Source organism: Scleropages formosus, chromosome 14 (genome assembly GCF_900964775.1).
Source record: "Scleropages formosus chromosome 14, fSclFor1.1, whole genome shotgun sequence".
Lineage (NCBI taxonomy): Eukaryota > Metazoa > Chordata > Actinopteri > Osteoglossiformes > Osteoglossidae > Scleropages > Scleropages formosus.
In genome coordinates, this window is record NC_041819.1 from 14,470,717 (window position 1) to 14,494,776 (window position 24,060).

The following is a 24,060-nucleotide window of genomic DNA, read 5'->3' on the forward strand; positions in this document are numbered from 1 at the left end:
TTAAAACGCAAGTGGTTCCATTTTGCGAAGCAAAAGCGCACTCCTGGCACGCGCTGTTACTGTAACTGATACACTTTATATTATAGTGTATAGTTACTTTGTTGTACAGGTGACTCCTCCTGCACATTAACCCGCGCGCTGAGGAAGCGCTGCACGAACGTGGTTTATATTCCATGACACATTTACACTCTTGAGAACTCTTTGCAATTTTGTATTTTCGCTGAGATGAGATGTACGTCGCTTTGGAGAAAAGCCTCTGCTAAATGAAATGTAAATAAATGTAACTGTCAGAGGCGACGTACCCTGCTGAGTTTGTACAATAACATTCTTACAGTTATTTGCCCATTTGACTTGTACAGCGTGGTGATTTCTTTTACTCTGCATCAGTTCAGGTGAAGTACCTGGGTGCTACACTACAGCGCCGGGGGGATTCGAACCCAGAACCATCCGACGGCCCTGACAGCCACGCCACCTGCTGCATTTAAAAAATCGGACGCACAAGGCCACCCAAAAAGTGGGGTGAAAAGGCGTGGGGGAGCGATCGTCTCGATAAGTTTAGGTGTGGTACCGGGGTGTGTTCTCCCGTTCTGCGCTGCCGTGCCGTGACGATGACGATTGATGATAATGATGATGATGATGCAGTGACAGACAGGCACGGGCGTTCACGCGCGCACCCTCGATTTGCGGAAGGAAGGGGGGGAAAAAAACAACAACACACGGGTGGGAGGGGGCCAAAAGTGGGAAGCGGCGGGGCGCTGCTGCTGCTGCTGCTGCTGCTGGTTCGAGGTGCTCTGCTGCTGCTGCTGCGGCGGGCGGGCTGGCTGGCTGGCTTGCTGGCTCGCTCGCGAGCGCGCCTCTGATTGACAGAGCCGAGGGGTGGGGACGCAGGGTGGGGTCAGAAACAGGGAGAGGCGGAGGAGAGACCGAGCGAGAACGAGCCCAGCCCCAACTCCCGAGCACGAGCACGGCAACAACACAGTGAGCGACAGAACGAGGGGCGACGGAAGAGCGCGTTTCCGCGGCTCGGATATGAAATAACAAGACTGTCCGAAGACGTACAGCTACTTTGCCCCCCCTCGAATAGCAACCCGAGAGGCGGAAAGCTGCCAGCGAGACGTTTCTTTCTATTATCCCAGCAGCTCACCCCACCCGCTGGACCCCCCGCACTCCACCCCTCCGCACCACGCCGCGCGCAGCCACCGAGATGCACACGGACACTCGCAACAAGAAAGTAAGTAGTCGCGCTCTGCCCGTTTCTGCCGCCTCGGATGCGCGCCGAAATCGCGGCTCCCCGAGCCGAGGCCGCGCGGCCACCACCACCACCGGGGAAGGGAAGAACTGCTCATGGCCAGCGACGGCTGGCTAAGCTTTAACTGAACCGGCGCGAGCTAACTAGCTGTAGCTGCTAGGTGACTGGCATAACATGCGACACACACTCTGCTGGTCTGGAGCGCGAGCCCAGTGCCTCGGGTGGGAAAGTGTGCTTGTGTGTGTGTGTGTTCTGTGTAGGTAATCATAATCATGTGTTTGTGAGGGGGAGTCGAGGTCGACGAGCTGGGGGGTGCCGCCGGTGTTCCAGCCTGAATTTACCCCCGGAGGGCGCTTCCTTCTGCGCGTGTCCCTTTCGCCGTTGTGCGGCTCGAGCGCGGGGGCTCTAAGTGCGGCTCGCGCGCAGGCAGGAAGGAAACGGCCACTGCAGCGAACGAGCGAGACACCATCTTATTCTCTTAAAGGGACCGCAGCGCATGGGGAGGGGAGGGGGGCGGGTGAGCCGAACGTTCGGCTCGCCCGGTAAATGAGGGCTTGTAAGTTTAAAACTGTTCAACTCTGTCTGTGTCCTTCATTCCCAATATACCGCGCGGTACGGACTATTAAGAAAAGGCTCAAGGACAAGTTCAGAGGATCATGAAGTAAACCTTCGTACCACACTGTGTTACTTTTAACACCTCTCCTAGGCTAAAGAATATACGCTCAGGGTACTGTTGTCAGGAGGAGCTCCCACATCACCGTTCCCACAGCAGAGCCCCAAGGATCAACTTGGTTAGAAAAAGAGGCAAGAAGCCCCTCTCTCTCCTAACCAGCGTATGTTTGCAGGATTATCGTCGCTGCGTAATCTACCAGGAAGCCAGGAGAACATTCCTGAGCGCCACCGCGGTGGGCCCAGCGTGGCCCTGTCATCGGAGGGCACGTGTGCTTTGCGTGCGCCAGGGCGTGCCACGTACGGTGCCAATTATTAACGCCCGTGGACAAACTTTGGCTCAACTAGTTAAACTCGGTCCGCCATCCACAGGTTACTAGACCTTAAGTGTTGGCATGACAATAGAGGGAATTCTTTGCGGTGTCCGGAAGGACGTGAAATCGTGGTGTCCTTGGGAGCAGTAGGCGTACTGTGCTGTGGGCGGGGCGGGGCGGGACGGCCGTCGGGGTAGGGTTCAAGACAAGCCGGTTCCGGTCCGGCATTGAACGGGGCGTTCTTCGGATCAGGTTTCTTGTTTCTCTCAGTTGGATGGAAGCTGTATGGGTTTACCCAGAATGCACCCTTGGAGGAGGAAGTGCCACGCTTCAGGCTTTGGGTCAACAGCGATGGCCGAGGCCTGGAAAAGTAACAAGGCAGATGGTGTGCGATGATGACGAGGAGGGGGCTGGCGCGCGATGGTGTCGTTTCTGTCATGGGTTCTCCACACCTGCCAATGAAACGGCCCCTTTGTAAATGTGGCCCAACTTGTACACGGCTGCCCTTAATCTCGCCCACGTCCGCGACGTATCCATTACGCTACCTTCTTCTTAAACTGATCATGTACGTATTGATTAAGCAATGCACTTTAGAGTACGTTGAGGTCTCCCCGGTGTTTGCATGGTATTTCAGCGGAGAAGCTGCATTCACAGGTGGTCGGCTAGGAGATATCGGTGGATATTCTTCAGTCCGTGCTTCTCCTACGTGGCCGTGGGACTCCTGTGGATGTGTCAGAGTTTCAGAGCTGTACAGTGTCACTAGCATGATTGCGAATGTATGTCAATCCAGACTGTGACAGTGGACTACGACTACGTGACACCTTTGCTCTACTCCACACTTGTACTTATAGATCGGAGACTTGGTTGTGTTAGTTCATTCAGTTGGGTGTAGGAGCAGTTTCTCCTTAATAGGCTCGATGGCTCAAGCCTGCATCCAACATATCTGAATAGTTGTTTTAAATAACCTATTAAATATGTCAGGCATGAAATAATAAGTGTTGCTGAACACACTTTAGGATTGAACGCAGCTAATAGTGTAGTAGTTAGATTTGCTGCCTTTGGACCCATAGGTCGCGGGCTCATATTCCACCTCCAACTGTACTACCTTTGAGCAAGGTACTTGCCCTAAATTCCTCCTATAAAATTACCGAGCTGTATAAATGAGTAAATAATTGTAAGTAGCTTAATGTTATAAGTTGCTTTGGAGAAAAGCGTCAGTTAAGTGAATGACTGTAAATGTTCTTCCGAATTAGAGAAACAACAGGCTTTGTTGGGTTTGGGCGAAGGTTTTAGAAGCACACTAGGCATGCGGGTGGTGGTGTGGTTGGAGCTGCCATCTTTGGACTTGAAGGACACAGGTTCGAATCCTACCTCATTCTTCAATGCCACTGGAAAAGGTACTTAACCAAAGTTGCTCCAGTAAAAGCTACCCAGCTGTAAAAATGGGTAAGTCAGAGTAATTAGCATAACATTGGAAGTCGCTTTGGAGAAAAGCAGCTAAAGGAATAAATGTGAATTTAAACAGGGGCACATGGTTGCAGAAGAATACTGGCCATGTCGATCAAAGTGCGAGGGGCGCCACCCAGAACTTTTAAGAGGGGACCAAAGGGCCACTTCCTGCTGTTGCTCTGCTCCTTTGCGACACCATCGTAGTCAGCCATCGGCGTCGATGAAGACGCAAGAGGTGTAGGCCTCTCCCGGTCCACTCTGGTAGACCTTTGTTCTTGTGGAACGCGTCGCTCCGATAAGAGAGCCCGTTCTCTATAATTCATTACACTGAGCAAACCGAGGCAAGTTAATTGATAAGTGGAACGCGAGTTTGAGTTACATCTTAAGCTCCCTGTGTATGTGTGTGTATGAGAGAGAGATGAGACCTTGGCGAGTGTGCTGACTGCTTTGATGCATTTCTGACAGACCTCTCGGAGCTTCGCCTGCAGGGGTGGAAGAACCACCCGGCAGATATGATCAGCCAACGTTTACTTTGTGGGAGCTGACGGTGGAAGATTCGCAGGCGCGTAATCGAACGGGCGTGTGTGCGTGTGCGTACACGTGTGCGTCTGCTGGGAAGGCGTGCAGTTTGCAGGAAGCTCGGGCTCGTAGTCAGGGTTGAAGGAGTGCGGCGGAGGGAAACAGGAGGGAGTGGGGTCGTTGGGGGGGGCTGGGCTCCTTGTGTGGTTTAGCTTTGGGAGCACAGGAAGTGTTTTTTTTTTTTTTTTTTTTTTTTTGGGAGGGTGGAGATGAAGGGACTTTGGGGGCTGAAAGCCGCCCCTTGGGTGGGGTAGGCAGAGGTCGGGGGTGGGTACTTCGGGGGGTGCAAAAGTAGGGATATTGCCTGTGTCTCCCCAGATTAGAGCTGATGTGACAGAATGACCCCCTACCATCGCAGCACAATCATTAACCACGGAAAGAATCCCGTCCCCATAGCAACCCCTGCAGTTCTGCCAAGCTGGCTGCAGTGAAAGGGAGAGGAGGAGGAGGGGAGCGGGGCGGTTTGGGGTGGGGAGGGTGTGTCTGAATGTGTGTGCGTGGGTATTGATGTGTGGAGCTGCGCGGTTCTTGGAGCACCGTGGTGCCCGCTCTCCCCTGGTAGAGCATGGACTTACGTGTGTGTCCCTGTTTGTGTAACTGCTCTTACGCTGTCGTAACTGGAACAAGTGCAGGTCCCTGGACAGTGTGTCCGGTGCGTGTCTTCTGGTCTTCCTCATTGACTGTCCATCTCTACTTAGGCCTGCCGCTTCCACCCTTGACCGAGTAGTCTCGGTCCCGTGCATGTGCATCTCACAGGAGGAAAGCGGCGCCTTCCTTCCTCACGTGCACGCTCTGCATCTCCTGCTGTTTGCAGCGTGAGGTGAACAGGAGGATAGAAACACCAATAAATATATGGGGGGGGGAGATCAGTTGCAAAGTTAGAATTAAAGTTAGAATTTTGCCTCTTGCAGAAACTTCCGTTTGCCTTCGCCAGAACTCCGGCCCTCCGGTCCAAAGTACAACGGTTTTCCACTTCTCTCTAAACTATTAAAGCGCAGCAGGGGCGAGGGTGGCCGGTGTGGTTCAATAAGGGCAATGATGGATGGAATAGGGCCATTAGGTTCATGGAACGAAGGGCCTGCAGATGCTGGACAAGGGGACTGGTCGCTGGGTATGAGCTCACTCTGTCCATGTAGGACATCTTGAAGAGCCTCCTGGACAGTATATATGTTCAGCATGGTGGCTAATTAGTTCCTGTGTGTGTGTGTGTGTGTGGGGATAAGAGTGTGAGGCGGACATGCAGCAAGGCCCGCGTCAGCAGGGTGGGGCAAGATAAGATGCAATAGCCTCCCCTGCTGTGGTGACTGCGCCTGACATTTGGGAGACACTCCCGGGCGTTTTCCTCCGTGTCAACTAGATTTTTTGTGTGTGTGTGTGCGCGTCTATGAGTAATTGTGTGTGTGTGCGTACACATGTGCGTTACTGAGAAAAACACAAGTGTTTGTGACATGACAATTGAAAGAGCAAATAGAAAAGCAACTGTAATGTGTGTGCGGGTGAGTTTTTTTCTTTTTTTTTTTTTTTTTTTTTTTGTGCACTCCTGCTGGGGTGGGGTGGGTGTGTGCACGTGCATACCACTGAAAAGTTTCTTAGCTTCATGTTAGGATACTGGCAACACGAAGAATCAGATTTTGTGTGTGTGAGTGAGAGAGAGAGAGAGGGATGGGTCGAGTCCAGCAGTAGAGTTCAAAGGGCGCAGCCGGACTCTCGAACACACCTTCACACAGACACATGTAGGCACCCTGCACGTGTGTGTATGTCTGTTTGTGGAGAAAGAGGGGGAACTGCCTGGTGTGCTTCATTAGGCCTCTCCCGCTTGCTCTGAAAGCAGTGGGTTTGAACCTCTGCGATGTAGGACACGCCTTGGTGCAGCCTGACACTCGGCCTCAGGGCCGCAGACGTCACAGGGCCCCCGTCGGGTTTCACCTCACCTGTTGCGGAGGTTTCAGCGATTGCTGGCGCTGGAGCCGGGAGGTGCGAGAGAGCGGAAGCCACCGGGGAGCAGTATGGCCCCAGGGAATAGTGAGCGCTGTCCCTTTAAGACCGAGTGGACTGATTGGGGGGGGGGTGGGAGGGCGAGCGACAGGGAGGATACACATGTAAGGTCACAGCTGTGTGGGGTTGTATTGGTGGGGGAGGGAGCTGGGGGGTGGTGGCACACGGAGCGCTCGGGTGACGCAGTGACTCCGTTGAGCCTGAGCTGAGAGAGGGAGATGCAGCGACGGCGCTGGCTGGTACACGGAGCAAGATGTGGCCCCGGGCACAGGGGATTTGGCATTAATATTACAGAACCGTGACACATTTAAACATACACAGACGTGCAACATGACAGCCCCCCGACACACACAGACACACACTCCAGTTTTGTGGAACGTATACGGTCAAGGAAACTGCGAGTCCTAATTGGACCTTTAGTCCCCCCTGTACGTGTACATGTGATCTTCCAGAGGTCTGCTAACCGTTCCTTCAAGCTATATAATGTTTAAACCGTGCGCGGCTACAAAAACTGAAAGATGTGACCCCGTACTTGTGACCAAAAGTGTCTCTGAAGTTTGACAAGTCGCACTTATATGGGTTCCTGTGTGAACACCAGTGGCTGTAGCGGAGCGACCGCCTCTTTAGCACAAATGGCACCGCTTGGATTAGTCAGTGACTGCAAAGGACCTGTAGGGTTTGTCATCGAGCGCTCTGTGTTCGGCTCTTTCACTCGTGCAGTCTCGCAAGCCCCCAGAATCCTTTGCTGTGGATTTTCTTTACAGCAGTGCTGAACTCGTTAATATATGAAATATTGTGTCTTACTGCATGTTTCATATTGAGGCTGGTAAATTAGTCTTGTCTTCTTTTTCCACACCCTCCATCCTTGTTATCCCAGACTGCAACCCCGCCCTTGTTACCATGGCGCCGTGGCTTGAGACCACACCTGCACCCTTCTCCAAGGCAGCTTCGCACCCACCAGGCCTTCGTGTGAGAGAAGCAGAAACACGGTTCAAATGGTACTATGCTGGTAATGTTAAGGCGGGCACGAATACATACAGACGCATAACTTGGCACATGCATGTGTCCCCTTGACACCACGACCCCTGCGGAGTGGGTGGAGCCTTGACTCGCAGGTTACGGAAGTTCCTACGGTCGCGTGTGTCCGCTGTCTCCCTCCCCCATTGGCACAGAGCGGGACAGCATTGTTGCCCCCCATCGAGCCTCCTGACTTGTGATTCTCGCTGGCTGTGAACCCCCCCCCCCCTACTGAGACATGAAGGGAGGGAGCAGTGGGCTGGCCTGCGCTCTGGAATTTTTGCAAAAGTTTGACTTGGGTACTTGGTGGGTGTGGGGGGTCCACAAATGTATGTGTGTGGTGTGAAGATGGCAGCGTGGTCCCTCATGCATTGGGGATTCATCACACACACACTCCCCCCCCCCAATGAGCCCTGCTGGTGTCTGACCTTCCCCTTGGGGGGGGGGGTCTGCTCAGGGCCCAAGATGACTGTCGGAGGTACAGTCACGAAATCTCAAGTTACACGGTTGTGCAACTTGCAGCGAGTGCGGCCTCGGCGCTGGAACAGGAACAGTCCGCTGACACGAGGACGACGGTCCAGTCCCGTGTGTCTCAGAAATGAAAACATTGGACATTGAACTGCTGAAACGGCAAGAGTTTGGCCTTTTTTTTTTTTTTTTTTTTTTTGTTTTTGAAGTCCACAGCGTAGTGAAGCTCACTGTAGCGGCAACAAGGTAACTCCCTAGAAGAGTCGTCTGCATTCCTGCCTGTAGCTCTGGGTGTGTTCAGAAGAGTCCGGTTCCAGTGAATGGGTCCAAATGTGAGGAGAAGCACCGCCATTAGAACTTCTCTGTTTAACGCTCCAAAAAATTATCAGTCCGCTTCCCCAACTCGGAGTATTTGGAAGGAACACATTGACTCGGAAGAAACGGTTTGAGATTCTCACAGACGGTCCCGTGTTTCGAGCGCGACACTATTACCGTGCCGCCTGCTTTCTCTTACTGTGGTAGAGTCCAGTACGGTACGGCACAGTAGCCATGAGTGATGGTCGTTCTCGGCTAAGCGGCTCTGGAAAACAGGGTTACCTACTTTGTTTACCCATTTTGTTTTGTTCACTTAGATAACAAAGAGGCTACGAGTCTTTTATTAATAAGAAAAGCCTATTCATTTGAATGCAACTTAATTAGCATTATTCTTTCATTTTGTTGCTGGATCATTTTGGTTCTTTCCCAAATGTTGTAGATGTGTTTGTGTTTGCAGTGAAGTCGACCGAGGTCTGGGTGGCCGTTGAAGGCGCCGAGTTGAGCTGCATTAATGATGGTTTGTTGTGTGTCAACTTTTTTTTTTTTTTTGTAGAAGTTTTTTCATAAAACATACTTGACCCAGAGGAAAGATTACCAAAATATTTTCACATACTGATGCCGTTTATTACTGTACTCAACGTGTTTTGCCAGCAGCACTTTGTCGGAAAGGTTACATTTTACGCTTTCTGTGTATTTTGTGCAGTAATCTGGAGTAACAAGCTGCCAGTCCGGTGTCCACTTGAGACAACCAGCTGATCGTGGACCGATCTGAGAAGAACCTGGGATCTTGCACTGTTTGCTTTGCGAAAGAGCTCTGTCACCCTGGGGCCACCGGGATATTAGTTTTGGAGTGTTCATTAAGAGACCGATCGGAGCCATCAGGAACGCAGAGAGGAGAGGGGTCGTCCAACAGCCCCCCACTGAGCTGTTGTACTGAGTGATGGGGGGGAGCGGGGGGATGGGGGGATGGGGACAGAGGTCAGGAAGTGAGGATTGAAGGTCATGATGAGTGCTTTGACATTTAAAAAGAAAAAAAGAAGTGGACATTCAGAAGGGAGTGCATTGATTGGGTCTGCAGAGTTGCATTACCTTCTTTCCTGGGGAGTAGAAGAGGGACCTTGTACACCGCTTGCTAATGCCCGCCCGCATGCGGTGGAACGGAATGAGTCGTATTGGAAAAGCAGTAAAGCGCTCAGGGCAAAATGTGGCTGAGTACATTGCTGTGTCTCTGGGAACTCTGGACAGAACCACAGGGAGAAGTTTGAGTCCTTGGGCTCTTTTTCCCCACGGGACGTGACGTCTCCCTTCCGCCAGATTTGAGAAGTGGGTGGTGTGTGTGCTGTCCGGTGCTGGTATCGGTTTTATTACCTGAACCATCATGGAGTCCCCGGGGGGGGTGGGGAGCGGTGGGCCTGCATTCGGGTCTCCTGAGTGGCCACGCTCCATCCGTGTGCCCGCGGCTAGCGGGAGGGAGGGCCATGACCCAGATTGTGGTTCAGAAAACGCTGGGCGCTCTCCCCTAATCCCTCCCCTAACCCCCTCCCCCATAGCCCCCACTCTAATGAGACCCTCCCCCACCCCCAGCTTCCTGCTGGGTGGGTGTGTGTGTGTGTGGGGGGGGGGGGGGGGGGCTGGGGTCACACCCATCCCACCCTCTTATATTCCTGGAACTCCCCCCAGCATGAGGTCTCTGGAGGCCCCGCAGAGCGTTAGCACACACCCCACTCTCCCCTCCCCTCCCCAGCCTGGCCGCTCCGACACAGGAACAGTTCTCTGGAGCTCTGGCAGTTATACTTGGAGGGTCGTATCCGCAAGAAAGAGGGGTCCAGGTCTGCTGGCGAGTGGCGCAAGGCATTAAAAACTTGTGTGGTAATTCTCTCCACTGTGTCTGCTTATGTTGCGCTTCAGTCCGTTGTCCGGTAGCGTTCGATCAGAGTCGACGGAGAACGTTAATGACAGCGTAATGTCGACGCGTCCATGAAGTACAAGTAGTGTCCGAGCCTGCGAAAACGGTGGTGCGAAGGGGAACTTGAGAAGGCTGCGAGCCGAGGCGGGGGGCGGGAGGGCGGGTAGGCCACACCCAGCCTGATTGGTGTGGCCACACCTCGGTGTGGAATCCGCTGTAGCCGGGTCACATGGGGCCCCTCCCTTCGCTAAACATTACCATACTGCCGCTCTGAGCTGAGGATTCGGCGCGGGAGCCCGTGGTGCCTCGGTGCTCTTGTCACGCTAAAGGACGGGGTGTGACGCTCGTTGCTATAGAAAGGTTGGCTCGGTACTCCTCCCCCTCTCACCCTCCCTCGCTCCCTTCTTCCAACACTCTTCTTTCCCTGAGTCACACTCTGTGGGATTAGGCTCTTTGGTTCCTCTCGCCTTAATTTCTTCAGAAAGCCATCTTGTTTTTTCCTCACCCCACTGAGCCCCTTCCTGAAAGATGTGAACTTTCTCCTGCTTTTATGACCTCTCTAAGCGGGGGCTCTGCTCCGCTCGTTCTTCTGCCGTGGCCTTCGGTGTCCTGCCTCCGCTGCCGAAGACTTGTAGCTCCTGGCCTGCCCCTCTCCGTGTCCAGCCGTCCTCGCGTGGAGCACATCTCCCTTCGCTGGCTGCTCTCTTCTCTCGTCGCTGGCCGTTGGCTCATGTTTTCTCCCTCGCTCTTTCCCTCGCAGTGTGAAGCGAGTCTCAAGAACACCAGTGCCTCCAGCTCGGACTCAAAGGGAGAAATGCCATCGGTCCACATCAAGACGGAGCCAGAAGAGGCCGAGTGCTCGGTGAGTGACTGGGGAAGGGCGGCGGACTCGACTCCATGAGGTGGTAGGGAGTGGCCGCGGCTTGTGCAGTTTGACTTGACACCACAACCCCCTCCCCCCCAAGAAGGCAGGAACCATCTGATCCAGAAACTTGCCGTCCGGAAAGAAATGCTGGAGAAACGGTCGGTTCCCCCGAGGCTCTCCGTCAGCCCTGGCCTCAGCGGGGCTTTGTGTAGGTGGAGGGAGAAGCACAGAGAGACGAGCTGAGGCATGGGTTGACGAGGGTGGGGGATGGGGCGGGGGTGTGGTTACTCTTGGACACCGTAAAGCACGGGACACTCTGTTCGAGCAGCCATCTTCCTTTACTACTCCCGCTGTAGCTGCCGCCTGCCATCAGCTCACCTCGTTCAGGGAGTCTCCGCAAACTAGTTCAGCTTCCCCTTCTCAGCTGAACATCTCAGTCCTTCCTTTGCTTTCCTTTCCTGTCCTTCGCTTTCTCCCCAAGTCTCGCCCAGGCCCTGATAGAACATATCGAGGGAGGCTTCCGTTCTGCGGTAGCCATAGCAACCAGGCTCTGGCGGGAGCTGGGAAAGCTGTGATGTAGCCTGCCCGAACCCCTCCCTGCAGCCCTCCGCCATCCTAGCGCCCCCCTCGCAATGCACTCTTTGGGCTGCTGGCACACTGCTAGACTACATACCTGCGTGGATTGTACTCAAACACACGCACGTAGCACGCATGGACGCAGGCAGTATTACACATGTGCGCTCACAAACGCGGAGTTTGTCCTCAAGCTAACAGAAGCATTGGTGCACAGAAAAGAGCCCCCCCAACACACACACACACGCACACTTGATTTCTGCCTTTATTCTGTCCGGCACGTACAGCGCGGGTACATCTAGTGGCACGACTGCACTGTTAGCCTGCTAGCGTGGGGTGGAGGAGCCTCGACACACGGCCGCTTCGGAGTTTGCTCGCTCTCTCGCCCTACTTTTCTGATGGAGGACTGAGTACTGTTACATCATGCTTCAGTGAAAGCCTCTCCGAAAAAAAAAAAAAAAATGGGTGAAACCTCCTAACTGTCTGCAGTCTAACAGCCGTCAAGCAAGCCCTTGCTGCCAGTTTTAAGCAAGCAGCTTGCGTTGACGTCGGCCTCGCGTTGCGGCTGTGCTCAATGTCCTACCGAGCGGCTGCGCGTAAGTGACGGAAATAATGGCGGCAGCAGGGAGAGAGAGCGAGCGAGCGACGATGTCGACGGTGCCTCCATACAGAGGAAGTGGTGCAGGTCTGCATGCAGCAGCGTGTGACGCCTGGAAGTGGAAGAGCAGGTTCACTTGGTTCAGGAGGGTAGTCAGGGCGTGAGTGTCGGTGTCAATCACCCATCTGTGCTGCTCTCCACTCCCAGCTCCCTACCCCACCCTTCCCTGGCAGCCGTATCTCTCACAGCTGTTGTTCCTTCCCCACCCACTCCTCCCTCTGCTCTCACCGTTATCGTACGTACCGCTCTCTGGTCGCACCCCGTGTCGGGTGTAGGACGTGTCTGACCGCTCGCCTGTTGCATGAGTGCATCCGCTATAAAGTGGCCCAGGGTGACGGGAGGGTGTGGCCGGTCCTGCGTGTCACGCGGCATGAGTACAAGCCTTAACCGTTTTCTTTGAAAACAGCATTGTCCTGTCCTTGGCGCTGCACAAGCTGTACTTTTACTGCTAGCTGTAAAAGAAGTGAGTTGTAACTGAAGAGCATGAGATGTGAAGAGCATGGCATTCTTTGGGTGAGGACATTTTTGGGGGCGCCGTTGTGCTGCTTTGGGTTCTGTCATGATAACTTCACAGTAAACCGACGGCCCCCGTTGGAACATTTTCGGGGCCATCTTTCCATAAGATCACGAAACTGGCCGTTCGTGACTTCTGGCTCATGTCACATGAGGGCCTGCAGCTGGCATGTAGGATTTAGGCTGCGCACCTTGGAGGAGGGTGCCATTGCTGGTGGACCTCGAGAACAATGTGCCCCTTCGATTCCGCTACTCTTGTCTCAAGAGGTAGAGGACACCACCCACTCCAGTGGCACCAAGCTGGGCCCTTTTAGCATTACCACAGCTAGATGACACATTCGGCTTTTCCAACGGTCTCCGGATTGTGGTGCCTCATGTCCCAGGCCACTTTGGGAGAATTCAAGAGGGAAGGAGGGAGGGAAAATGGTTGGCTCTGAGAAACATGACCCTAAAGAAAGGTGGAGGATGCGGGGGGGTTGGGAGTTCAGAGGAGTTAAAGAGTGGAGAACACAGTGAGATGGAGCAGGTGGGGGCGGGCATTAGGGGAACCGGCAAAGAAGTGAGTCAGCTGATACCTTCTAGTTTCCATGGCAACTGAAGGCCTTTCCCACCCACTCTCTCCTTTTCTGTCCCCCCAACCCACCCCCGTCCCTCACTGTTTTCTTTTTCTTTCTTTCTGTTGCCTTATCTCTAACCTCCATCTTTCTCTTTTTCTCCTACATTCTTTGTCTTCTGCAGAAATTTAATTTGGGATTTGGTGCTAAATTTTCTTTGTGGTGGCTGAGCACTGGCATAGCCCCTTTTGTAGCCCCATTGTCGTAAAGCCTCTGTCAGCATGTCTCTTTCATCTTCCATCTGGAATTTTCCCCGTATTTGTGGAAAGGTTCCTGTGGCATCAACTGTTTGGCATTTAAGGCTTTCTGTCTGTCTGTCTGTCTTGTTTCTGCAGCACACCCTAACAGGTAGACTCCATAATCTTGCACCAATAAGTGGAGCGCCCAAGATGATGAGCGCCCTCTACTGTCTCTCCTGTGTGTCTGAAGGCTTGCAATGCTGGCAGCCTCAGCTGCGCTTTGCGCTGGCCAGGCCGGGTTCACCTGGAGCCCTGCCAGGACCTGGTCTGGTACTCTTCAGTTCCGAGGGCCCCTGTCAAGCTGGTCATTGTTTGCCTGTTTGTGAGGCTGGAGAGCAGCTGAGTTGGGGGCACCTTGCAGGGGAATGGAGCTGGTGTCTTCCAGTTGGGCGTTATGCTGGTTCTCACCTCATTCTTTTGCTCTCTCGCCGTCTCTCTTTCCCAGAAGGCAGAGGGCTGCGAGGACTCGCCATCGCACACAGAGTTGAAGTCCAAAGGCGCATCTGCCTCCCCCCCACCGCTCTGCACAGCCAAACAGACAGCCCCCGAAATCCTTTCCATTGACCAGACGGAACCAGTTGACCTGTCACTCAATAAGCCCCGTCCCAGCCTGCCGGTCACATCAGCATCCAATACCTCGAGCGGTCCTGCCCCGACAGTGTCAACCACACCCATCCCAGCGGTCCTCTCCCCCGGCTCCATCCTGGCCTCTACTCAGGGTGTGGGTGGGCAGCAGATCCTACATGTCATCCACACGATCCCATCTGTTAACATGCCCAGTAAGATGGGCCAGCTGCAGACCATTCCCGTGGTAGTGCAGTCCCTCCCCGTGGTGTACACAACTATGCCCACTGATGGTGTGGCGACTGCTGCCATTACGGTGCCCCTCATCGGGAGTGATGGGCGTTCAGAGGGCTCAGGTAAGTGGCACACTTCCAGTGCTGTGGTGCAAAAAGCATCAGCTGCTCATTTCACAACCAACCTCACATATTCTCTTAACAGTGAAAGAATGGCAGAAATGCATTTTTGTCAGCTTTAGGTTTTACAAGTAAAAATGGCTTGAAGATGATACTGACAGTTTTCACTCTTTGATGGAACTTAATTGCTCTAATTGTGAAATTATGGTTTTACCTGGGGATATAAAATCCAAGAAGCCTTCAGACAAATTTCCTCTTAATGTCAGTTAGACTCATAACTTAAACATGATTGCAGTCCAAATGAACCCTATTAGACAGTATCTGGGGGCAGATTAAGTAGGTTAGTCTTAACACAGGTGGCTCAGAGGGCCGTGTAAAGTCCAGCACTAAAACCGACATCTACCATTGCTGTGACTCAACTCCAGTGTGACCTTTGAGTCCTGCAAGATCAATCTTTGTTACGCAGTCATAAGTGAACCTGAGGAGGGCCAGACCTTGAAGTAAAACTCACGATACGTGCAAGTTTGGAGACGTCGCTTTGGAGAAAAGCGTCTGCTAAATGAATAAATGGAAACGTAAGTTTAGTTCCAGGATCTCGGAATGCATCGGAAATAGTGCTTGTCACGGAGTATTGAAGTTTTCCTTGTTGGTTCCGTACCGTAGCAAACTGTGTGCTTGTCTGCTTTCGCATTTTGAAATGCTGTGGGGTTAGAGGCCTGGTTTTAGGACTGTGATTCACACTTGGCTGCCAGCTCTCTTGTTAAGGCATGTTAGAAAGAAGATGGGTCATTCAGAACCTGAATGTAGTGGGGTGTGAGTAGGGGGTAGGGTTCTATTAACAACAATGGACAGTAACTCCCCCAGTCCCCAGAGTAACCCCTTCCAAATCCTTTTTTTTTTTGTGGATAAATTTTGAAAATCCTGGTGTACGTAGTGTTCGTTCTGGCTGAAATTCAGACGCGCAGTTGAGACAGTAAAGCTGGTCCATTTTTCTCAGTGAAACCACAGTACACAGTGTACGTTTAGACCAGCATACCTTATTTGTTTGGCAGATGCTTTGTGTCAGACTGATAGAATTCTCTTATTCCTTCCCTGCCCCTTGACCCCCTGACCTTTAGTGCGCATCAAGCCCGGGTCAGCATCCCCAGTGGAGTTCCAGAGCGACAGTGACGCAGAGAGTGGAACAGAGTCGGGCTCAGCCTCTTTCAGCGCACAGGGCCTGGATCCCGGGTGAGTTGAGAGCACAGCCCCTCCCTGGGCCTCTCCCAGCCCCCCTTCTCCTAGCAAAGTACCGCACGTCACTGCTGCGTTACCGTTGCACTCTTACGTAATGCTCATCTGAATGTGCATTGAAGAAATAATAGCGGTCACTGCATTGTTTCTAAGACCAGGGTCCATGTGCTGTTACTGTGTGTGTGTGTGTGTGTGTGTGTGTGTGTGTGTGTGTGTGTGTTGCTGGGCAGGGTTGTGCTTTAACTGGGTGTAAACAAGGTTACGTAATGCAGTTGCTGCCACACCTCCCTTAAGAGAGGGAGGGATGGGAGAGGGTAGAGAGAATGGGTAGAATGAAGCAGTAAAAAACCTCTTGCTGGTACAGTGTGTTTGAGCAAATGGAGTGTATGGAGTGAAGGGATACAAGGGATGGGAGTGAACCAGTTGGCAAGCAGGCAGGGAGGGGAGCGATGGCTGGGAGGAAAAGGGAGGAAGGGAGGGAGAGAGGAAGGAAGGGGGGTGGGTGGGTGGAGATCCATGGAGAGAAAACAAGAGGAGGGAGAGGGAGGGGAGGGGAGGGGAGGGGAGTGAGTCGGAGAGATCAGCATTGGACTGGAAGCTGTCCAGCTGTGTGGAATTCAGGGAAAAATGAAGCACACACTTGCGCCCTCTGGTGACAGTTTGGTGGCACCTTAGCCTGCATGAAAATGATGGGAGGAGATGTCATCGCCTAAAATGAGCACATGATATTAACTGAAGGTAACACTAGTTGTAAACACTAAATGTGGTTACAGAATGGTCTCAGTCTTTAAAGGCTTGTATTTCAGCAGTGGGTAAAATAGACTGAATTTGTCTGCCTAACATGGGACTAATAACAAAAACTACTGTAGCTTATTAGTTCAGACTGAAGGAAATGTGCGAGTGAGAACACTCAAGATGCAGCAAGTCAGTTCATGACAAGTTTTGTAAGGAACGTTAACTACAGTCGACTTCACCATCTGTCGTTGGTCATTCATCATGTAATTTACTCATTTAGGAGACACTTTTTTTTATTTTATTTATTAAAGTCACCTATAGTGCTGGATACACTACACTGAACTCCCTACAATCATGCACCTGTATCTATACACCAGAGCAATGTAATGTACATACACACACTACTGGGAATTCAGAATCACCATTTCACCCGAAACACAGCGTGAGGAACCTGTGCAAACACAGGGAGAACATGCAAACTCCACGCAGACTGAGCAGGGATTACACTACATTTATTCGCTTAAGTGATGCTTTTCTCCAAAGTGACTTGCAATGTTAAGCTACTTATTATTTACTCATTTATACAGCTGGGTAATTTTACTGGAGCAGGTTAGGGTACGGACTTTGCTCGCAGTAGTACAGCTGGATTTGGTATTCAAACCTGCAGCCTTTGGGTCCAAATGCAGTAGCTGTAACCACTACACTAGCAGCTGCCCTTGACTCAACCCACATCCTATTGCACCACCCAGGTGCTGTGAGACTCCAGTGCTCCACTTTTTTTTGTGTGTGTGTGTGTGTGTGTGTGTGTGTGTACACACACACGTATGTAACAATGACATGAAGGTAAAGTCTCTGGGGTTGTAGAGAAGATCTGTTGCACCCCAGTTTGACTTGAGGTTCCTGATGGCTGACCATATGACAATGTCATCCAGTGTTAAGTTGCAGATGCCTCTAAGAATGCTATATCTCTGCTGCACAGGTTTGTAGTGATTTTCCATGATGAAAACGTGGCACTTAAATGTCAGGCAAAACAAGATTTAGTTTAATCTATAATTAGTCCTGGGCGGCTCCAAGCTTCCAGATCTGAACCTGGCATTGTGTGTGTGGAGTCTGCCGGCTCCCTCAATGTCTGCACAGTTTGTCTTCGGATACTCCGTTTTCCTCCTGTGGTCACATGTCATTTAGAGGCCAGTCGTTTCAGACATGTCTTCTGGATGTGTGCCCTGTGACGGACTGTCTTTTGCCCAAGGGTGGTGCCCGGTGAAGTGCTGAATAACTACTGCGGAAGTAAAGTTAACTAGATGCTTTTACATTTGGCCCAAAATTGTGTAATTCTGTGACTGGTCAAGGTGACCTTTCATATGACCGGTGTTGTTTTGACCATTCTCGGACAACATCGTGACTTACTTTTGAAGCTATGAAAACCATATCTAGTTAATCCTGAATCTGCCATTAACATTTGCACTTAATGAGAATGTGTTTAAAAAAAAAAAAAAAAAAAATTATTGTACCGCTTATGTTAAAGTTCAAATAAATAATAATCAGTTCGCCAAGTATTTTTAATTCACTGAGTCATGGGCTCTGCAGATATTTTCTTAATTGAACAAGGTGCCGTGGTGTTTTCACACATCACTACGTAGGCATATGCAGGGTCGCTTGACACATTAGTTCCTAAGTATCAGAACACTAAGGACCTACCTGCAGTTTGACAGCAGGCTAGCCAAGGAGCCAGATCTAGTAAAACTTAAATGTGAAAGTTTTTTTTTTTTTTTTTTTTTTTTTTTTTTTTTATAATTATAAACACAACTGAAGTGATGATAATGCATACATTTCTGTAGTATTGTAAAGCGGTAACTGGAATTCTGTATTTTTGCTGAGACAACCTGTTAGCTGTATTTAGTTCACTTTGGTTTAGCAGTGTCAAACTATATTGCTGTTACATTGGGGAGCGTGGACGTGTCATATTCTGTACTTTAAGCAATTATAATATCTCGACCTGCCAAATCAGCGAATTTGGAAGCAAAGATCTTTGGGTTATATTTTGCTTGAAGCGGACCAGTAGTCCAGAAATGTGGTGTTTACCGCTTATATTTTACTACGGTATGAAAAACAGGTTCACAGGCACCGGACATTAGAATGGGCCTCTAGGAGGAAAGGCTTTCTGAGCCATGGTACCCGTATTAGAAGGCCTGACACTGGATTGTGCAAGTCGCTGGGGTCACATGACATGTGCTGTTCCAGTTATTCCCCAGTTCAGGGGTGCTGCCTTTCCATGTGTGCTGAAAGAAGGCTCCAGTTCCCTCTTGAGGATGAAGTGGTTCATTCAAATACATCTGCACACATCGTCAGAAATCAAGCACGTAACACAATTTATTGTTAGAAAGGGGCATTTGTTATCTTTTCTGTTTTCTGTTACCAGTGGACGGTACTCTAGAAGTCAAGAGATCAGCATAAATATGCCAATTTACATTTGGCAATAAGTAATATGAGGGTTACTGACTAACAAAGGGTCGTCTTTTTTACCCTTCAGTTCAGGTGTTGATGTGGACATTCCGGCCGATCCAGATTCACCAGACATGAAGAGGAGACGTGTCCACATGTGCGACTATGACGGCTGCAATAAGGTGTATACCAAGAGCTCCCACCTGAAGGCACACCGCAGGATACACACAGGTAGGCTCATTCCAGACTAATGTGGGGGACTGCATGTTTTACCTAATCATGGAGAGGTTCTCACTCCATCTTTTTGTAATGTCGCTGGAAAACATTATCAATCTGCATTGATGTCATGGAAACAAAGGTCTAAATTAGTTACTGAAATACTGCACTTTACACTGTAATGCACTTTAACACTTCTGAATTCACACATATACCCAAGCTCTGTTTGTGTAGCAGTCTCTGTGGTCAAGCCTGAAACCACCGTCATCGGAGCACCAAGTTGTAATTAATATCCAGTGCAAGCTGAACAAACGTCATTAGCTGACCCGTAGCTCACTAGTGCTAACTGAGTGCGTGCTTGTGCGTGGCAGGAGAGAAACCCTACCACTGCACCTGGGAGGGTTGCACCTGGAGGTTTGCCCGCTCGGATGAGCTGACTCGCCACTTCCGCAAGCACACGGGCATCAAACCCTTCCGCTGTACCGACTGCGACCGCAGCTTCTCGCGTTCTGACCACCTGGCGCTGCACCGAAGGCGCCACGTCATGATGTGAGACAGGCCCGGCTCTGGAGGAGAGCGACTGCAACCGCAACCACAACAACCACGACAACAGCAGCAAAAGAATTGCAGGGGAAAAAGTTTCCCCGCTTCCATCGGCCCTCCCTTCTTTCATTTAGATCATTGGTCATGTCTCGCCAGAGAAGAAGCCAAAACAAGGAGGGAGTGCTCGGTCAATAAGCAGCCTGCGGCAGCTTCCCTTCCATGGCATTTCCCGCCACTCTGTTCACAGCCGCGGAGTCCCACAGGCTGAAGCCTAGGCGCCACTCAGGTGATATAAAAGGAAGGTGGGCCGAGAGACAAAAGATCTAGAGCCCAGAAGCAACCCTTGGTGCACCCCACCGCGAGACCTACTGGAGGAAATCTTCCCCTTCTGCTTCCGTTGCTCAGAAAGGGCAGGTGCCCAGGACTCCTAAACAAAGCCTTCGGTTTGCCAGACAGGGCAAGACGGAGCATTTCTCCTCCTCTTTGGTTAATTTGAGAGAAGGGGACAATGGGGAGGAATCCGGAGCAGTCTTTTGTTTGTTTACTCCCATTTTTTTCGGTATCCCCTGTCACAAGTTCTTTTGCTGTTCTGTATTTTTGTGTGAGCTTACGCTGAACGTGTGTCTGTAAGCTGAAGTGTGGTTATGAGGTAAATTTTAAAGGTCCACTCTCTCCTCTCCCCTCCACCTACCCCCCATGCCCTCTTATCTAGAACAACCCCAGAGGGAGGGGTGTTTTTTTTTTTTTTTTTAAAAAATATTTTATATTTTAAACTTTGTCCTATACATCTATCTGTCCATAAATACCACAAGCATAAAAGACAGGGAGTTACAAAACTGTGAACTATTACTTTTTTGTGTGTTCTTTGTATTGTCAATCAAAACTTCACATTTTCCCTAAAGTTAGACCAGTTGAGCAACAGTATTCACTTCAAGTAATTTTTTAATTAATGCTTTTAGTTCAACCTCCTCCCTGGAAAGGCTAGCTCCTAACTAATACTAATAATCCCCAAGATGACATAGAAATTACTGAAAAAATAAATATAGTGGCTTTGGTAAGGCTGTGAAGGGAGAAAGTGAGATTACAAACATTATCCGCAGGGAATGGAGAAGCAATGTGTGTTTAACAGAAAGGTGTCTTCAGTTTTTGTTTGTGTTTTTTTGAGTGTAGAAGGAAGGTACTATTACTTTTGTCTCACTTTAAGCAGCAGAGACAATGTGAATTGAATCCATCGGGAGGAATTGTTTGTGCATTTGCAAGTCGGAGCAACTGACAGAATTGTTTGTGCGTTTCGTGGAGGCTCAAAAAGTAGTGTACAGGTATAGTATGGTACCGGTCTCCATGCACAGCTGATCTCTGTGTCTTAAAACAACCCATCATAATTCTTGCCCAGGGACCCTTGCTTGTGCAACACATGAAGACCTCATCCCCCAAATGCAGTACAAAGGAAGGATTATAACAAGTTACTCATGTAGCTGTAGTCCCCTGTGGTGTGTGTGTGGTGTGCAGTTTTTTGGGCAGCCTCTCTACATAGCCATTGTACAGCTGATGCCTGTGTACAAAAAAAAAACACAAAACTGCGTGAAAATTCAAAATGCCTCATTGAAAAAATCAGCAGAAGATGCTTGCTGTTGTGCTGGAGTAAAATAAGGTCTTCAGCCCAGAGAAGATTTACAGTGGTCAGATTATCATATCCCTCTTGTGTAATCTAAAGTGTTACTAAGCACATTCTTTTTTTAAAAAAGTATTTAATTGCAATTCTTTTGTAAACTGTTCAGACATTAGGACAATGACAAATAATTGAAAATACAATAAATGTATATAATGTATATAATCAGAAATGCAGAATAAAAATAACGGGTGGATTTCTATTTTTAACACTGACTAGACAATGTGAAATATCCTTTTTGCTCTCTGGTTTCATGAAATGTGTCATTTGGCTTTTTTTTTAATTATTATTATTATTATTATTATTATTTTTTTTTTTAATCTGAGGATTTCCACGTGTGTCGTGCTCACTTGTGTTGCATGGAATGTACCATTTTTGTGAAGTGGCGCATGTGCAGACCGACGGTAAACCGGCAGTCAGGGACCGTAGGCACTGAGACCTGCGCAGTGGTATCTTCTTGAAGAGATCCGTCTCTACCTGTGCAATGCATTAGGAAGCCAGCCCGCTGCATTCCTGTCACACAAACATACAGCACACACAACACTGTTCAATCTCTCTACCTACATCTCTTAAGGATAGGCAGGCAAACGAGTCAGTCTTAAAAAGGAAGTGACTTTTAAAAAGAAAAGGTATGGGGGGGAAGCAAGCCTCGCGATCTTCGTGTGTATGGGTGTACCACCTGAGAAGCTCAGAGTTCAAGGGATCATCGAAGTTCTGTTCAGAATTTTGACTCAAATTCGGTGAGCACTGCTCCGTTTCCGTGGAAGTGTGGACGTATTAGCATGGCTTCCGTTCTTTGCCAATTAGTGACTGTACTGATGCCAACGCTGTAACAAGTTCCGAAGGGCCGGTATGTGACTAGCATGATGTGTAGTATGTGAACACGGACAGCTGGTTAAGAACTGAAGAAATCGGCGCCTCCTGACGAGTCATGTAAACAACAGGGATTTTCTTTGGTGTGTCTGTGTACGTGTGTTGGTGTGTATGGGTGTGTGCGCTTGTGTGTATGAGTATGCACATGTGTGCTTCTACTCATCATAATCTAAATCTTCTTTAAAAAAATCATAGGTATTTTATATTGAATGCAGTAATTTATGGGCCAGTAATATAATACTCAGTGCAATGCAGTTATTGTTATAATACAAATAATATTTCTTTTGTATTTGTACAGAACAAATGTGTAAAGATCAGTAAGGAAAATCTGAGCTTTTTGATACTGTGAGGAATAGTGTGAAAAGTCAGTTTCCCTGTACAGTTGTGATTACCCCCTCCCCCCTTTTTATAGAATAAAATGTTTTTGGTGCATCTGTGTGTGTGCTGTTTTACATGGCAATGTCAATTGAGATTAACACTTTGAATCTGTACTTTTAATAATGGTTAATATCTGTAATACTAAAAGTAAGCCTCATGACATTGTTATAATGCCCCACATCAATTTACAAGCATTACATTAAATACATAGCTTTTCCAGGGAAAAACTGGCATCCTCTAGGCCTTTACTTGAACTACAGGGGAACTTGGACACTTTGGTACCTCATCATGACCATGTTTACAAGCCCACAATCAGGTGCAACTGCTGGAAAACACAGATGGGTGCGGCTTGGCTGACCGCTTTGCAAAGACCGAAATACAAGCTGTAATACAAACCGGTGACCTTGCTATGCATCTGAATGTTGTTGGCTTTTTTTTTTTTTTTTTTTTTTTTTTTTTTTTTAAATTTATAAAGTCATCTGGGCAGAAACAACAAAAGGAAGACCCTACTAAGCCACAGTACATCTCTGGTTACCAAGCTACAGTCATTTTTATTGTTTTACAAAAGTAGTGCTTTGAAGTGATGCATTGCTTTTCATTTTTTGTGTTGTAATGACACAATATTGAATGTAAACTGGGAAGACATACACTATGCATTGCTGTTCTAAACTAACCCAAAACTAATTTCCAATTTCAGACTATAGATACAACCTACTACAAATTTTCCATTAAACGCTCAACGTTACACCTAGTCATAATAATCCATCTCCCGCTTTTTTTTTTTTTTTTTTTAAAGCTTCCTACTGTTAATTTACACCCGGTATTTCTTTAACCGAGGGGCTTTACAATATCAGCTGTACTTAGAATGGCTGCAATATACAATTATGGCCAGAAGGGGGAGCCGTTTGCTAAAATACATTAGTAGAGACGCAGATAAAACCCCAATACAAAACACGTAATATGAGACCAATGTAAATGATACCACAAGCCTTGGCAACACATAATCATTTCTCACAAACATCAGTCATTACATAAACCTGATGTTTTGGCAATGCAAAATATATTAGGATATGGCTTTTTTTAAAGGAATATTACAAACCCAAATGTCTAGACATCAAAGTTTTATCAATGAGTGTGTAATAGGACAATGTAGCCTCATCTCTTGACAGAAGTCATTCCAACAATGAGAAGATTAATCACAATACCATAGGGGATCTATGCCTAGGGAGGATTAGGCTGCTTTGATGTGTGCAGTATGTTTTGTCTAAACTCCACACAACACAGCTACTACTTGTTTGCCTTTCTGTGCTGTTGACGGGACTCCTTACACGGAGTGCAGAGTGATTTAGCTGAGATACCCCCCTCTATTGTCTCATCCAACCCTTCACTCTTCCAGTGCAGGACTATCAGTCATCTCATCGGTTGTTAACTACTGTCTCCTGTGTCCGGATTCCCCCACAGCCCTATAGTGTGAATTTAGATAGCTTCCCGGAACAGCCCTTCTCCCAGAACATTTACAGGACCCACCATTGAAATAATTCAGCTCTTTGCAAGCCATAACATAGTCAATAAAACTAATACAGTGAAATCAGAGAAACCACTGGTTTCACTTGGGATTGACATCTTATGAT

At 49.3% G+C, this 24,060-nt stretch overlaps 1 protein-coding gene across 3 annotated transcripts; it reads left to right on the forward strand.

The window, feature by feature from the left end:
* Positions 1–795: 795 nt before the first annotated feature.
* Positions 796–22,477, forward strand: klf8 (Kruppel like factor 8). Of its 3 annotated transcripts, none has more exons than XM_029258019.1 (6): positions 796–1,231; positions 10,722–10,823; positions 13,869–14,343; positions 15,459–15,570; positions 18,839–18,981; positions 19,338–22,477. In XM_029258019.1, exons 1-6 carry the CDS (start codon positions 1,205–1,207, stop codon positions 19,517–19,519), a joined length of 1,041 nt encoding a protein of 346 aa, XP_029113852.1. In that variant the 5' UTR covers positions 796–1,204; the 3' UTR covers positions 19,520–22,477. The 3 variants fall into 3 exon arrangements, with proteins under 3 accessions (XP_029113852.1, XP_029113853.1, XP_029113854.1); XM_029258020.1 differs by having other exon boundaries at positions 13,872–14,343; XM_029258021.1 differs by lacking the exon at positions 796–1,231 and adding an exon at positions 10,262–10,321.
* The last annotated feature ends 1,583 nt before the right edge of the window (positions 22,478–24,060 follow it).

Bases quoted from the DNA above. Each gene is read 5' to 3' on its own strand.
- klf8 (XM_029258019.1), top strand. From the start codon at position 1,205: ATGCACACGGACACTCGCAACAAGAAA. The intron at 1,232-10,721 runs GTAAGTAGTCGC...TTTCCCTCGCAG, and splicing joins CGGACACTCGCAACAAGAAA to TGTGAAGCGAGTCTCAAGAA. The intron at 10,824-13,868 runs GTGAGTGACTGG...TCTCTTTCCCAG, and splicing joins CAGAAGAGGCCGAGTGCTCG to AAGGCAGAGGGCTGCGAGGA.